Source organism: Buteo buteo, chromosome 20 (genome assembly GCF_964188355.1).
Source record: "Buteo buteo chromosome 20, bButBut1.hap1.1, whole genome shotgun sequence".
NCBI lineage: Eukaryota > Metazoa > Chordata > Aves > Accipitriformes > Accipitridae > Buteo > Buteo buteo.
In genome coordinates this window covers 9,273,635-9,287,393 of record NC_134190.1, presented here as the reverse complement: position 1 = coordinate 9,287,393, position 13,759 = coordinate 9,273,635, and the positions used below count along the sequence as shown (strand labels likewise).

Sequence of the window (13,759 nt, the reverse complement as noted above, 5' to 3'; positions counted from 1 at the left end):
TTTCAAGGCAAGCAGCAAGTCACAAAAGAGTTCTGCAAGCTCTGCCACATTCGTTTAGTGATAGACTTTCATAGGCTATGGCTAACATTTCTAAGCACCTCTGCTCCAAATATTTTCCATCTTCTTTTTTATTCCTGCAGACATGCTGCCATAACATTTTATAGAAGCACAACCATATCGAACCGTGGAATTGCATAGATGTAGCTACATCTGTGGATTTTTTTGATGAACTGGTACAAAAGCAGCTTGCAAGCAAATTCCTACTCACGTGAATTATTGTGCCTGACCAATATTCCCTGTAAGGAAACAGGAATTTTGTCTTCAAGGAGACTACTGAAGTAAGCAAAGGTTTGCAGAACTGTGTCCCAAGACTCCCACCAATCATTTGCTAAATTGACAGAGATGCCTTTGCCAAGAGGACACAGATCTGCAAGGCCAGGCTCCTCTCCCTGCAGCACGGTTAGTTTTTCTTTTGGGCCACAGCATGTTCTTGGTAACATCATCATAATCTCAACTATTTCCTTTAATCCAGTAGAGCTTTACTTGCATTTACAGTGGAGCAAGAAGGATCAGAATCCAAGCTCTTACATGCATTTTTCAGGCACATTTCTGGAATTTAATTTAACATGCATGAGCTTGGCTGCAACTGTTTCAGATGTTTTCCCAGCTATTCTCTCCCCTTTCCTATCCCCACACAAAAACAGCAACAGTTGCATTGTCTTTTATGGGCTGAGGAAGTGAAGGAAGGGGAGGGACTTCCAGGAATTTTTAATTTATGTAATTTTCATCTTAATTACTTTTTTTCATTTTTATACATATATGGAACTCTATGTAATGCATACATATAGACACCAAGAGAAACAATTCTGAGTGCTCAGTCTAGCCTTCAGTTTCACATTTTTAAGCAACATCACTCAAGCGCAGCAAGGATAACTACTATTTTATAGTTCTCTCTCTCCTTGCTTGACTCTATTTGGATTTTGAAAAGCTCTCTACATTAAGGCTTCTCATTAGCGATGTGAAGCCCAGTACCCTAGAGACAGTATTTAATTCAACCGAGATCTCCCTTCTGGGCATTTCCTGGCAAAAATTGGCCAGATGGAAGAGCTGAAGCCTGCCAAACATTCACTGCAAGGAAGTGCCAAAACAAGGGTCTTTATTGCCGGTAAAAGCCATGGAAACATCAGAAAGCAAAACAAAGTTGCTACCTTTTTTTCACCTCCATCTGCTTCACTAAAGCTGTGATTGCTGCTGCGATGGAGTTGAAGGCACCAGTTTTCACCCTGAGGTTAAACTCTAGCCCAGTAGCAAATGACAAAAGTAATTTTACTCCCTGTGTTAAATCATTCTGTTTATCCTTATATTACTACCAACCAAGCTCCTCACACCATGTTCTCATTTTCTGTGCTCTTCACCATGCTCATACTTGGGAGTTAGGCCTGATAAATAATAACTTTCATCATTAGCCCTGGCTGGGCTAAAACAAAGGATGCTATTATCTCTTCCCAAAGAAGATGATGGGGCTAAACTCTCATCCTCCACAGTTCCCCAAAATTCCTGTTACCCTGCAGGTCAGACCTGTGTATTAATAAGATCTGGTGTTTATGCTATCCTGGATGCCAATTCCACCATCTGGAAGTGCAGCTACGAGAGGCATCTGCAGTGCTCAAGGATAATTACGCTTACACTGGCCAGGTGCTCAAATCTTGTCTGACACCAGTGGTCAGTGCCGGCTGTGCAGTGCAGCAAGGACCAGCCTCCTCTGCTCTTCACCACCACGTTTTTAGCACAGCCGGCTCCTGAACAAGTACAGAAAAACTCTTTAAACCTTTTGGGGACTTCTGCTCAAAGGCCCCCAAGCTCACAGCGACCCAAAAGCCAAACAGGATTTCTCGCAGTGTCCACAACAATAAACCACCTAAATTAATACATCAACCACCTTCACACAGAGTACAGCTGTACCAATACATCTAGAGCTGGACTACACCAGTAACACAGACACATTTATACCAGCTGAACGCTCTAAATATATATGCAACTGACAATTCATGCCTGCACAGGAGCGGGAATAACCTGTACCAAATACAGATGCCATTATGCCAGCAGAACAGCATTCACGCCAGGAGTCACACCAGCTGGACTTCTAACGGCCACGCAGCAATTACTACATTAAAGAAATCATACCCCTTGCAGTCATAATTATACTGGTACAAAAAGCTATGTGCAGACCAGGCCTTAAATCAATTTAGGGAACCTACACAAGGGATTGTTCCTGTTTAATTACACAGCCATTTAAATCAATTTGTTTAAATCAAGACTTAAGACCTGAAATCATTGTTTGTAAGGAATGTGGTTTTGTTACCTGCATGCACACTGACTTTGTAAATTAAGTCCCTGACTTTGACAGCTCACTCTTATGAGCTAAGAGTTTATTATATGAGTAATAAACAAAAAGCAGTAGGGTAAACGCTTCTGCATTGGTGGTTGGAGGAAACCAGAACAATTCATAGCAACTCCGGATAATGCTGTGGCAAACTGATATTAACAGTGAAGGGTGTTGTTGCATTGCAGTGGCCTGTGAAAAACACCGATCTCGGCTGTCCTAAAAATTTAACTCCATTTTCGTCCTTGGTGCTTTGCCACCACTATTGCTAAGTGGGCAAAATCTACTGCACATACAAAGAAAAGGACAGTAACTTGTAATACACTCAACACAATTTACCTAGTTCTCAAACAAAAGCAGACAAAACAACATATTTAGCATCTTGCAGTTTTTACCCTGCCTCCATCAGGGACTGTGCTCGACTATCCATGTCTGTAGTCATACAGCAAAACTCTGGCATGTAGTGTCAATCTCAGGCATGAGAGGGCTTGAAGGAAAAAAAAAAAAGATAAAAGAAAGAGAGAAAAAGAAGAGGCAACAGTGGGAAGCTTGAAAATCTAGTGATTTTATTTGCCCAACATATTTTCCTTTCTCCGCATTTATCTACACATTCTTGCTTAATTCCCCTATTACTTAACATTCTTCCAACACCTGGAAGAACCAGAAGCAGGACACACTTCTCATAGAAGAAAGCTATGCTACATATTTTCTGTTTGTGTAACAGCATCCACAGCACAGTTGTGCCATTTTAACAACAACAAAAATAGTTGCACAAGATGCTGTCTACATGATACCCGCTCTACCAACTGTGCCAGCAAGAGAAATACAAAAGGTGATCCTCACTAGCACAGCCACAAAGCTAGACACGCATGCCTACACCTTTAGCAGTGATGCAGTAATCCCTGCTTCATTCATGGGAGATGATTTTACTATTCCCAGTCCTTTCCTAGTTAACACCACATTAGTCAAATCTTCATCAGCCATGCCAGAAGCCATGCTTAAGAGAGATACTTATCTCTTTCAGCCATTTTCAACACCAAATCAAGACATTATGGCATTACTAATGCTAGTGCATCACTGTTAACATTGACAAGGATGTCCCGGGAAGACGTGTGCTGGTAATGGCACTAGTGTGCACCAGCCTTCGAAGAGCTGAGGTTTTCCAGTACCACAGATGGTAGGAAAAATAGCTGTATTTGCCACCATTCCTAACACCAATATAAGACCAGAATAGTGCAAGAATAGTGTTCAAAGTGCAGTGAAACAGATAAAGGCTGTAATGACTTGCCTACATCAAGATTTAAAAAAACAAACAAAAAAAAACCCCACCCAACATATATTTAAAAGAAAGTCAGATTTCTCATCAAAGTATCACTGTCCTGACTATGGGCTCTGCCTAACAAAGCATGACAGATCAAACATCGGCAGTTGCAGAGGCCAGCGCTGCTCTCGCTTCCTTCACTGCTCCTGTGCTGAAGGTCCAAGCCCCCAGAAGCCGAGCAGATGGAAGGAGGGCATCTATGCTCCAGCATCATGTTTTGCCATTTAAATCGCAGGAAGAAGTAGGGCAGCTGAGGGCTTGGGCATACATTTGTTTCAGGCAACTCACCTACAGGGCACAATAACCTCTGACAGAGGATGGTAACTTCCTAAACTCGAGAGATGCTACTTTCCACATCTCTACAGCTTCTGGTTGACTGGGCACAAGACTAGACCTGCAGCGGTCCTCAAGAGATCCAGCCTGCCTTGCTTCAGCTGTCCACGCTGGTCCAGAGACAGCGACTCATCTTTGCAGCCTTCTGGGATCCCCAAGGCCAGACACTCTCTTTTAAGGAAGAAACTGCAGCAACACAAACTGACCCAACTGGATACAGGATCACAACGGTGGTCTTCATGCCCAACGCAATTTAATACAACCACTTCAATCACAACTGACTGTTCCTTAATCTAGGCAAATTTGGGTGTATCATCACAGCACGAGCTCAGTGCACCAGTATCACAAGTCTGGTCCATACTGGGCTCCTGACCTCCCCTACTACTCCATCAACAGAACTGGTGGTTACTTTCAGAAAGAAGGGGACAATTGGGAAAAAAGAAAACACGGCCTTGATTTTAAGGCCAGAAAGGAAACAAGGGGGGTGGGGGGAGGTGTCTTTTATTTTTATTTGTTGTTTTTTAAACAGTACCTGAACAGTGCTCTTTCTCTTAACTGTCTCAGAGGCCCAATCCCACAGTATCACTGTAGGAGTTTTACAGGAATAACACTGAAATTAAAGGTCTGCAGTACTGAGAGAAAAAGGTCAATGATAGAGCTAAGTGCCATTTTTCTGTGGTATGCAATCATCACTCAAGTAGGAAGAAGACTTGCAGCCAATTGCCAGCAGGCTCTTTAGACTGAATTTCTAATATGTACAAAAAAAGGCATCACAGCCTTTGCTAGCTCTGCTGATTAAAGATAGACAGCACTTCATCTGACTTTTTCTCTTGCAAGAAGATGACCATAATTCACATTTAATATGCTGCAAAGTCATCTGCCTTCAAGTACAAGAGAGTGTTCTGCTGAAAGTCACTGCTGTTAGGTCAAATTTAAACTCAATATTGCAGGACAGATATTACATTGCTATTAATAATAAATAATCATGATAATGTTTTTTCCTTAATAGAGCATCTCATCCCAATGGATTCTAACCACTTTACAAACTCTGGACCAAATTCCATCCACTGCTACAATGCTGTAACCTCTGCCTGATTTGCATGGGTGCAGAGGAATGTAGAAATTAATTAGAGATTGCATCAGATCTGTGAATTACTTCACTGCAGCTGATGTTCCTCCCACTTCAGGGGTAGATCCAGTGATAACATTGCCAGTGCTTTAACAAGAAGTTCTCACAGACATATTCCAGACAGTGGGCCTGTACAGTATGCCTGTGTGATGCCAGTGCTTCCTGGGAACGGGTGGGAATGTAAGGATCTGAGCAGTATTATTTATGTTCGTCTCTAAATAAAGATGCTCCCTCATGACCACAATCAAGTATAGAAGAAGCACCGGTCAGCAAACAAATTTAAGTGCTCCTTAAGAGGAACAACTTCTGGAGGGCTGGGAAAGTCATACTCTGTATAGTCTCCAGGCAGAACAGACTCCTGCCATGCACTACTACAATATAAACATTTTTAAAAGTAATAGTATGTAGACATGGCTGCAAACAAATGCAGTGAATATTCAGCACAGAGCTTAGTGTTCCTGTCCTTAACTTAAGATGAAAGAGTAAGCAAAATCACTGTAAATAGAATTAAGGGTAACATCTCCAGAGACATGATTTAAAAACATCTGATACTTGACTCTTCCCAAAAGCAAAACATTTGCCCCCCAGAAACACTTATGTGAATCTCAGGAACAAGTTCTCTTTAGCCGAGTTGACTTGACTCAAGCACCAACAGGACCAGGCACATGAAAGTGTCTGTGCCTTCCCCTTCAACTTCAAGATGAAATGTCACCAAGAACTTCTCAGCACTACCTGCAGTAAATCACTTCACCTTATGTGGCAGCTACTTAGTCACACAGGGCAACCATTTCAGTCAGGATCTGAAGAATGTCATATTTAACTGGAGAAGGGGGAGGGATTACACTGTGAAAAGTCATGCATTGACAGTTTTGAACTAGGTGGAGGGTCATGTCATATTGTCCATACCAGCAACTCTTCTGATGCCAAGCACAAATAAGCACTCTGGTGACATATTTTGTCCCTGTATGCAAAGACATCTCCCATGCCTGAACAGGTCTGAGATACAACTGTATTGCCAACACATGGCAGGGGAAAAGCAGACCACTTCTAGCAAACATGCCAAACTTTTCAGCCCAGTGAGAAGGGAAAACACCCTGATTCAACACTAGGACTGTTTTCTGTGCTTACCTAAACATTCAGCCATTGATCTTTCTTGACCACCAAGCAGCAAGTCAGTGGGGACAGTAGTTTTGCATTATGCTACAATGGAACAAGTACAAACAGCAATAAACAAAAAGGCTCCTAAGCAAACAGGATAGACTGTAGGCAGGAAAGAGAAAGAGTCGATTAGCCCCATTTTGCAGAAGCAAACAAGGAATTTGATTCCTTTCACACAGAAGTGACAAAGACCATCGGCGTGTTTCACGTAAAACACCACGGGTTTTACTTGTGCTTTCAGTCATCATCCAAATCAGCTTGGTTTCCAGTTCTCTCTTGGTCAGTTCCAGAAACTTGCCCAACATTGGTCTAGCTCCTAAGAAAACCACCACCACACAGAGTCAGACCCCGCTCAGGATCCTGTTTCTAACAGAGACAAGCAGCAGAGGCTTAGAGGAAAAGTTAACAGGGCAAGTTTAAAGCTGTGTTTCTCCCATTTTCTCCCTCCAACAGCTTCCAGGAAGCCACAGCTTGGGGACTTCCTCAGCTAGGGCGTGTATTCACACATTTGTGTTTTAATAGCAGTTGATGGGCCACCCTGCCAAAAGCATGTTTCAAGCAGCAATACATCTATCTATACATCAGACATATCAGTGAAAACAAACCAACCAAGTTTTTCCCATTGAGTGGTCCGAGTTAAACACAGCTGCAGGGACACCTGTTTCACCCCACCTTCACCTCCAGAGTCCGCATCAGAAATAGGCCAGAGTGGATTTAAACATACTGCAAATTCAGAGTGTAAACACAGCTCTAGACATGTGACAGAAACACCGCCAACCGCTTCCCCGGGCTTTACTTTTTAATAATGAAACCTCCCCAAATGAAAACACAGCTTTGAGCAACAAGCCAGTTTAAAATAAAACACAGGTACAAAAGAAAAGTTGGTCCCTGTCTCTTCCCAGGCCAGATATGCCTCCTCTCACATGGAAGCCAGACCTGGGTGTATTAACAAAGAACTCATGCCTTTCTCAACCTTTTCTGCTGCAATGCAGGGCATCATGTTTAGACCTCCTGAAGCCTCCACCTATGAGTAAAACAATCTATGAGTATCACTAGCTGCTGCATGATATTTCTTGTGTGAAATCTCAGGAGGAAAAAAAAAACAAACATAAAATCAAGTTTAAAAAAAAAAAAGACCCACATCCTTTCCTTATCATAGCAAGGAAAGTTTTTCCAGCTTCTGCTTTCCTCAATCTATACAACATTACCCCTGCTTACCAGAGGCTTTTGAAACCCCCACTTGACAAATGCAATTGCACTCCTCCCCTCAAAACAGAAAGTTCAGTGATTAAAGCAAAATAATCACTCCAGGGCCCAGCAGTTCCCAAGCCATGAAGCACAAGCAGGACCAGGAGAAGGAGCTGCCAGCAGGAAGGTATTCCTCTCGGGAATACCGAGTTGTTCGGGAACAACTGCTCTAGCCCCCTGTCTGCACCTGTATGAACATGCAAGAACTTTCATTGTTATAGATCCAATGCCTGAATTTAAAAAAAAAAAAAAAAAACCAAACCACAAAAACAAAAAACCCACAACAACCAAACAGTAAAAATTTAACCTTGAAATAATCAGGGGAAGAGTTATTTATAGCCCAAGAGATATTTCTGTAAATAATAATCCTTTAAGTAATACAGTAAAAAAATTATCACATGTTGCATGTTATCACCTTGTAACATGTTTAATCCCAACTTAATGACCATTCCATGTGTTTTCAACACACATTTTACCACCCCTGCAGCACAGAAATAATGACCTTTGGGGAACGGGAGCAAACCAAATTAACTAAAGGTGAAAGGAAACTGAGAATGGTACAGTACTAATGAATAGGGAGAAAACATCTTTTTTTTTTTCCTCCAGTCTGTTGTTAGCAGATTGCATCAGCAAGTTATCAGTAGCATCTCAGCTACATCAATTGTCAGCATCATTCATAAATTCAGCACATGTTTGGGAACAGATTTTTTTTCTTTAGCTGCAAATATTCAGAGAGGGACAAAACACAGTACTACTTTAAGCCCTCCAGAAAAAAAATCACACCGATTGTGTTTCTTTATTATTTCAGAGATTTTGTTCTTGTGCCAGATGCCTCGTGTCTGCCTGAAACCTCATGGGACTCTACCTCTAAGAGCACAGGCAAGCTAGGGCACTTCCATGAGCAACACCTGCAGGAAAGAGCATCACAGGAAAACTGACACAATTGTCACCAAATTAATGTGCGCCAAACATGAAACCTTATTACCTTGATACTGTATTTTATATACGTTTTGTGAGATATATATTTCTACGTAACATTCCATTCGCACATCATTCCGGCAAGCAAGTCCGGCTTCTGGTGCAAGCGTTGTATCTTGAGGAAAAAGTCAAAAGTATATCATAATAAGTCAAGAAAATGCTCTGACTCAAAGATAAGCATTTCCAAGTACAGAAAGTAACACTGAGCAAGGCTTCCAGACAAATGCCTACGCTGTACTTAAGGTTTTTTAGGTACTGCCTTAATTCCCTTAACTGCTTGATTTTAAAGGCTGAGAACACTAGCTGGCTGTGATATTAGCAGCGTTTGAACGGTAACTAATTCTAATGAGTACGCCAGTAGCGATGTAACACTACGACACGCCACACACATTTATGAGGCTGAAAGCGATAGCGATCAGCCTACACAGCTGCAGCCCCAGAGCCAAACCAGCCACCCTGACTTGTTAACCTCAACGGCGCCCTGCAACGAGGGTGACTCACTGCATTTCCCCCTCACTTTTACCCTTTCCCACCTATATTTGTAGGCACAAATTAAGACTTGCTCACTCCGCGGGGCGCTCCCGCTAAAATCCGTCACAAAACAAGCGTTTAAGGACCGGAGATCGGGAAGCTGAAAGAGTAAAGCCCAGACTCGGGCTCGCACAGCAGACAGGGAGCTGCGGCCCATTTCTGCACGTTCGAAACCAGAGAAGCTTACAACGGTGGATGCCTACTTTTTCAGTCCCTCCTTCCCTTTGTACGTGATCTTCATTAAGCCTCGGGTGTAAAAGCGTTTCCTCCGCTCTCACCCTTTCCCACCTCCCTCTCCGGTTTGCACCTGGGGGCCGGGGGTCCCCCCCCCGGGTGCCCCCAACGCGGGAGCGATGCTCCGCTCCCCCGCCAGCCGCCTATGGAAACCGCCGGCCAAACGCAGGCAGGACGGTCATTTTCTCCTTTTTACCGCGACTTTCCCCCTTTCCACCGCGACACGCGTGACACCTGCTCCCTCCTCCCCACCCCGCTCCCCGGGCTGGGTGTCAGGCCCGGCCCTACCCAGGCTCGCCCGAGCATCCCGGTGGGGCGGGTTACCTACCGCCAGGGACCGGACCGGCGGGGGACCGGGGGGACCGCGGGGTGTCACACCGAGCTACCCCCCCCCCGCCCCGCCGGTCGGCCAAGCCCCTCTCCAAATAAACGGGGCGGGTGAGGCAAAGCCGAGGCAAAACTCGGCGCTGAGGCGGGGTTTCGCTTCATTCAGCCCGAGGCCAGCCCGGACCGGGGTCGCCCCCCCCCCCCGCCGCCCCACTCACCCAGGGTCTTGACGGCGACCTGCCGGGTGAGCGGCGGCGGCAAGTTGACGCAGACCAAGTCGACGTCCTGGTGCAGCAGCACCTCGTCGATGCGGCTGGTGTAGAAGGGGACGCTCATCTCCTTGGCCAGCTCCTCCGCCTCCTCGGGCGTGCGGCCCCACAGCGCCTTCACGGCGAAGCCCTCCGCCTTCAGCAGCGGCACGATCACCCGCGCCGTCAGGCCGGTGCCGAACACCCCCACCCCGGGCAGCATGGCGGCGGCGAGGCGGCGGGGGGCGAGGCGAGGCGGGCGGCGCGGCACGGCACGGCACGGCGCGGCGTTCCCTCCTTCCCTCAGCGCCGGCCGGGGCGGGAGGAGGCGGCGGCCGGGCGGGCGGGAGAAGGAGGCAGCCCCCGCTGGCTGCTGCTGCTGCTACCGCCGCCGGGGCCGGGACCAGCCGCCCCCCGCCTCAGCAGCGCCGCGGCCGCCGGCTGCCCCGCCATGCCCGCACCATCCCACACGCCGGCGCTGCCCCTCTCCCTTAAGGGACGCGGGGCGGGCAGGGATAACCGCCCTCCCCCGGCGCAGGCGGCCAACAAGTGCGGGGGGAGGCGGGGTGGGGGGTATCGGCGGCGCGGAGCTCAGCACCGCTCCTCTGCCATCTTCGCCGCGGGCGCCCGCTCGCCGCCGGGAGGGGCGGGGCCTCGCTGTCACCTCCCGGGTGTTCCTGCACTCATTGGCCGCCGCCCGCCCCGGCCCCGCCCCGTGCACCGGAGGGCGGAGCCGCGCTGCGGGGCGCCCCCTGGGAGGAGGCGGGCACCGCCCCGCCGGCCGGCGTACTCCGGCTTGGCGGGAGGGGGGGGGCGGTCCCGGGACGCGCGAGGGTTTCCCGCCCGCCTGGTTCAGGGTACGGGAGACACCGCTTCCCCCCCCCCCCCCTTCACGCCTCTTCCCTCACGGGAGGGCCGCTGAGGGGCCGCTGAGGGGCGTCGTGAGGGGGTCACGGCCGGTAAAGGCACAGGAGCGAACTGGCGCGGCGCCCGTTGGCCTTCAGTGGGTCTCCTCCGGCGAGCCTTCTCCGGAACCGCGGTGCCCTCAAGCAGGAGGGAGCTGCCCTCCTCAACCCCCCGGCCCCTGCCCTCAACCCCGGCGTCCGACAGCGGCTCCCCCACCCACACCTCCCACCATGCCCGGCCAAGGTCCCCACCACCCATCCCGTACCGGACCATCCGCCATTTGCTCCCCTTCCAAACGCCGCCGTGTCCCTTCGGCTTTACGCGGACCTCGGTTCACGTTGGAAGGACTGAGCGGTGAAATCTGGGATGGAGGAAGAGCAAACCTTCCAGCACCGCCACGGTGCCTCGTGCCAGCTCCTGCTCATCCCGCCTTTACCCCCCGGTTGGGCTGAACGATGGGCCTCCGGAGCCGCGCTCCTACCGAGCCGGGGGCTGCCAGGTGGGCCCGGGAGCGGCCAAGGAGCGCAGCACCCTTCGGCCCCACACCAATCTTCTCACGGAGGTGAATCTCTGCCCCGTTCCGCGCACAGGGTCAGCTGGTCTGAGAGCAGAGTAGCTCCGGTGAGTGCCACATGGTGACACTGGTGTCTATCTTACTCAAAAAAAAAAAAAAAAATTACAAAACTTCCTGCTTCCAGTTAAAGGATAAGAATAAAGATGTTGTTTTTCCACATGCTGTCTTTTTTACCAGTTCCTAAGAGAAAGGAAGAGAAGGGTAAGGAAAGAAAGGGAGGAAGGAATGAGAAGAGAGGAAAGGGAAAAGGAAAGAAAAAAACAAAAGAAATTAAAAACCTCACCTATATTAGGCTCCTGGAAATGTGCCAGGGACAATGTTGCAAACGTAATCCACCAGTGTGTGAAAAATCAGGCTTGGAAGGCAGCACTCCTTTCCCATACTCTGTAAAGAGGTGGGTTGGGTTTTTTTCCTGCCACCATCTCACAGCAAACACTTCTTCATTACAAAAAGCACAGACGCTGAAAGGGTCGCTGCAAGTTAAACATGTTTTGCTTTGCATGCACTATTAACGCCGAAGTGAAGGAGATGGATACTCTTTGGCTTCTGACAATTGAAATACGATCCAGATCCATTTGTCAAATAACCACAGCGGTATTACCTTTCTTTAAAACACAAAGATTGCATTGGGGCTCTCCATCAGACGTTCAAGCCTGTTTATCTGGGGTGTTCCCAGGATGAGCAATTTGGAGTACATTTCTTGTCTTATCTGCTTGTCTGCACACCATAATAAACCCCAGAGAAAGCAGGCAGGTTACAGGAACAGGGTAAATATAGGAAGGTTGAAGAGAAATAGATGCTATAGGCCTATTTGGTCGTTATAGAGCTTTTATTATTTCAGTAGGCACAAGCCACTTTATGAAGATCTATGTAAGGTCATTGTTCTGAGACATTTTCAGTAAGGCATAGGAAATGGGAATTAAGGACTAGGGAATGACATTATTACACTCCGCTAAGTCTATTGTTTTCCAAGAGAGAGTTTTTCCTTGCTTTACTTTTTAAAATGTAGTTTTTTCTCCAGTTAGGTTAACATAGCTCAGCAGAGTTAAGCTGAGTGAATGGCACCTAGCTTTCAGCACTCCAGTAGCCAAGTCAACCCCTGAACACATTACGACACCAAATCTGAATTACTGCATCTGCAGTGGCACTGCGTTCCCCCTCATTTGCTGCAAGGACTTTTAGGGACATACTCCATACTGTTTGTACTGGAGTAGGGTGCAATTCTTTCTCAATTAATTGTATGAAAGAGGGCCACCACGCTATGCTTGCCTGTCCTCTTAAGCACCCAGAAGGACTGAGGGAAGCCGACAAAGGACAACCAGCCTTTCAATAACACAGACCATGTCTTCACCACGATTGAGGTGACTGCAAATGTGAGTGAAAGCAGAATCTTTGCTCAAATCCACATCACTAGTGCTGCCAGTTACTTCTGTCTTGAAGTACTGTCAAATCTGGGCAAGATTTTTTGTGCAAAGCAAAAAAGGTTAAGGCAGCAGCAAAGTGCCTCGCTTTGAAGACGTGTCTAACCAGGACTGAGGTTCCCTGGGCTGTGTGTATTGAACAGACTCTGGTATTCTGTATATTAGATCTTTCCACTTCCAAGCCTGCCAGTCTTGTCAAGAGAGCCGGCATTTTGTTCTTAAGGTTGCTAAAGCTGCCTTCAGGGAAGACACACACACACACACACACACACACAGAGATTTCTCTCACAGAGACAATAATTTTCTTCTTTCTTGAGATTTTTCTTAGCCTGAAATAAGTTATTAGCATAAAGTTGTACATAGAAAAAAAACCATAAAAGTTTCATATATCCTATTTCTGTTCCTAAATTCTGTAAATGAAAGCAACCAGCAGGAAACTAATAGAAGTGTTGCAGTCACAATTCTGTTCTTTTTACATATTTCAGTTGAGTTTTGCAGCTCCGGGTCATTATACTGTACAATGTACATATAGGTACATTACCAACTTTATGTGAGAAATCCCAACTAAACAGCTTTTCTACAGAATTCTGATGCAGTTGTTTGCAAAGATTTCAAACTCCCTTCGCAGTTGAATTTCATGTATTGTATGAAGTTCTTTCTGTAGAACTATATTGGTTTCTTCTTAAATAAATGTTGACATTATAAAAGTCAGAAATCCTTGATTTTTTTCATTTTTGTTTAATTATTTTAATTTAACTTTTATTTAGCTTTGTATTGGGTTTTATTATTATTAAAGTAGTCAGTAAGTTGAAAGTACTAGATATAAAAGGATATATAAAAGGTATAAAAGAATCAATCAAGCATACATGACATGCAAATACTTGTTATCTGTCAGTGTAAGTCAAACGCAGGAAGTTGGTGGTCTTCCAGATACAAATAGCACTTAGCAGATCAAAGTCCTGAATTTA

At 46.4% G+C, this 13,759-nt stretch overlaps 1 protein-coding gene across 3 annotated transcripts in view; it reads right to left on the bottom strand.

Moving 5' to 3' along the window:
* The window catches only part of GFOD1 (Gfo/Idh/MocA-like oxidoreductase domain containing 1), a 75,550-nt gene extending 65,069 nt beyond the window's left edge, over positions 1-10,481 (bottom strand). For 2 of the 3 annotated variants that reach the window (XR_012653686.1, XM_075052029.1), the window contains exon 1: positions 9,861-10,481. Coding sequence is in view for 1 of the 3 variants with exons in the window: in XM_075052029.1 (XP_074908130.1) it covers positions 9,861-10,113 (253 nt within the window). In the remaining 2 variants the exon portion in view is untranslated. Of the gene's footprint in view, positions 1-9,643; positions 9,679-9,860 lie in introns of those variants that run through there. The other variant, XM_075052030.1, reaches the window with a different exon arrangement.
* Between the last annotated feature and the right edge of the window lie 3,278 nt (positions 10,482-13,759).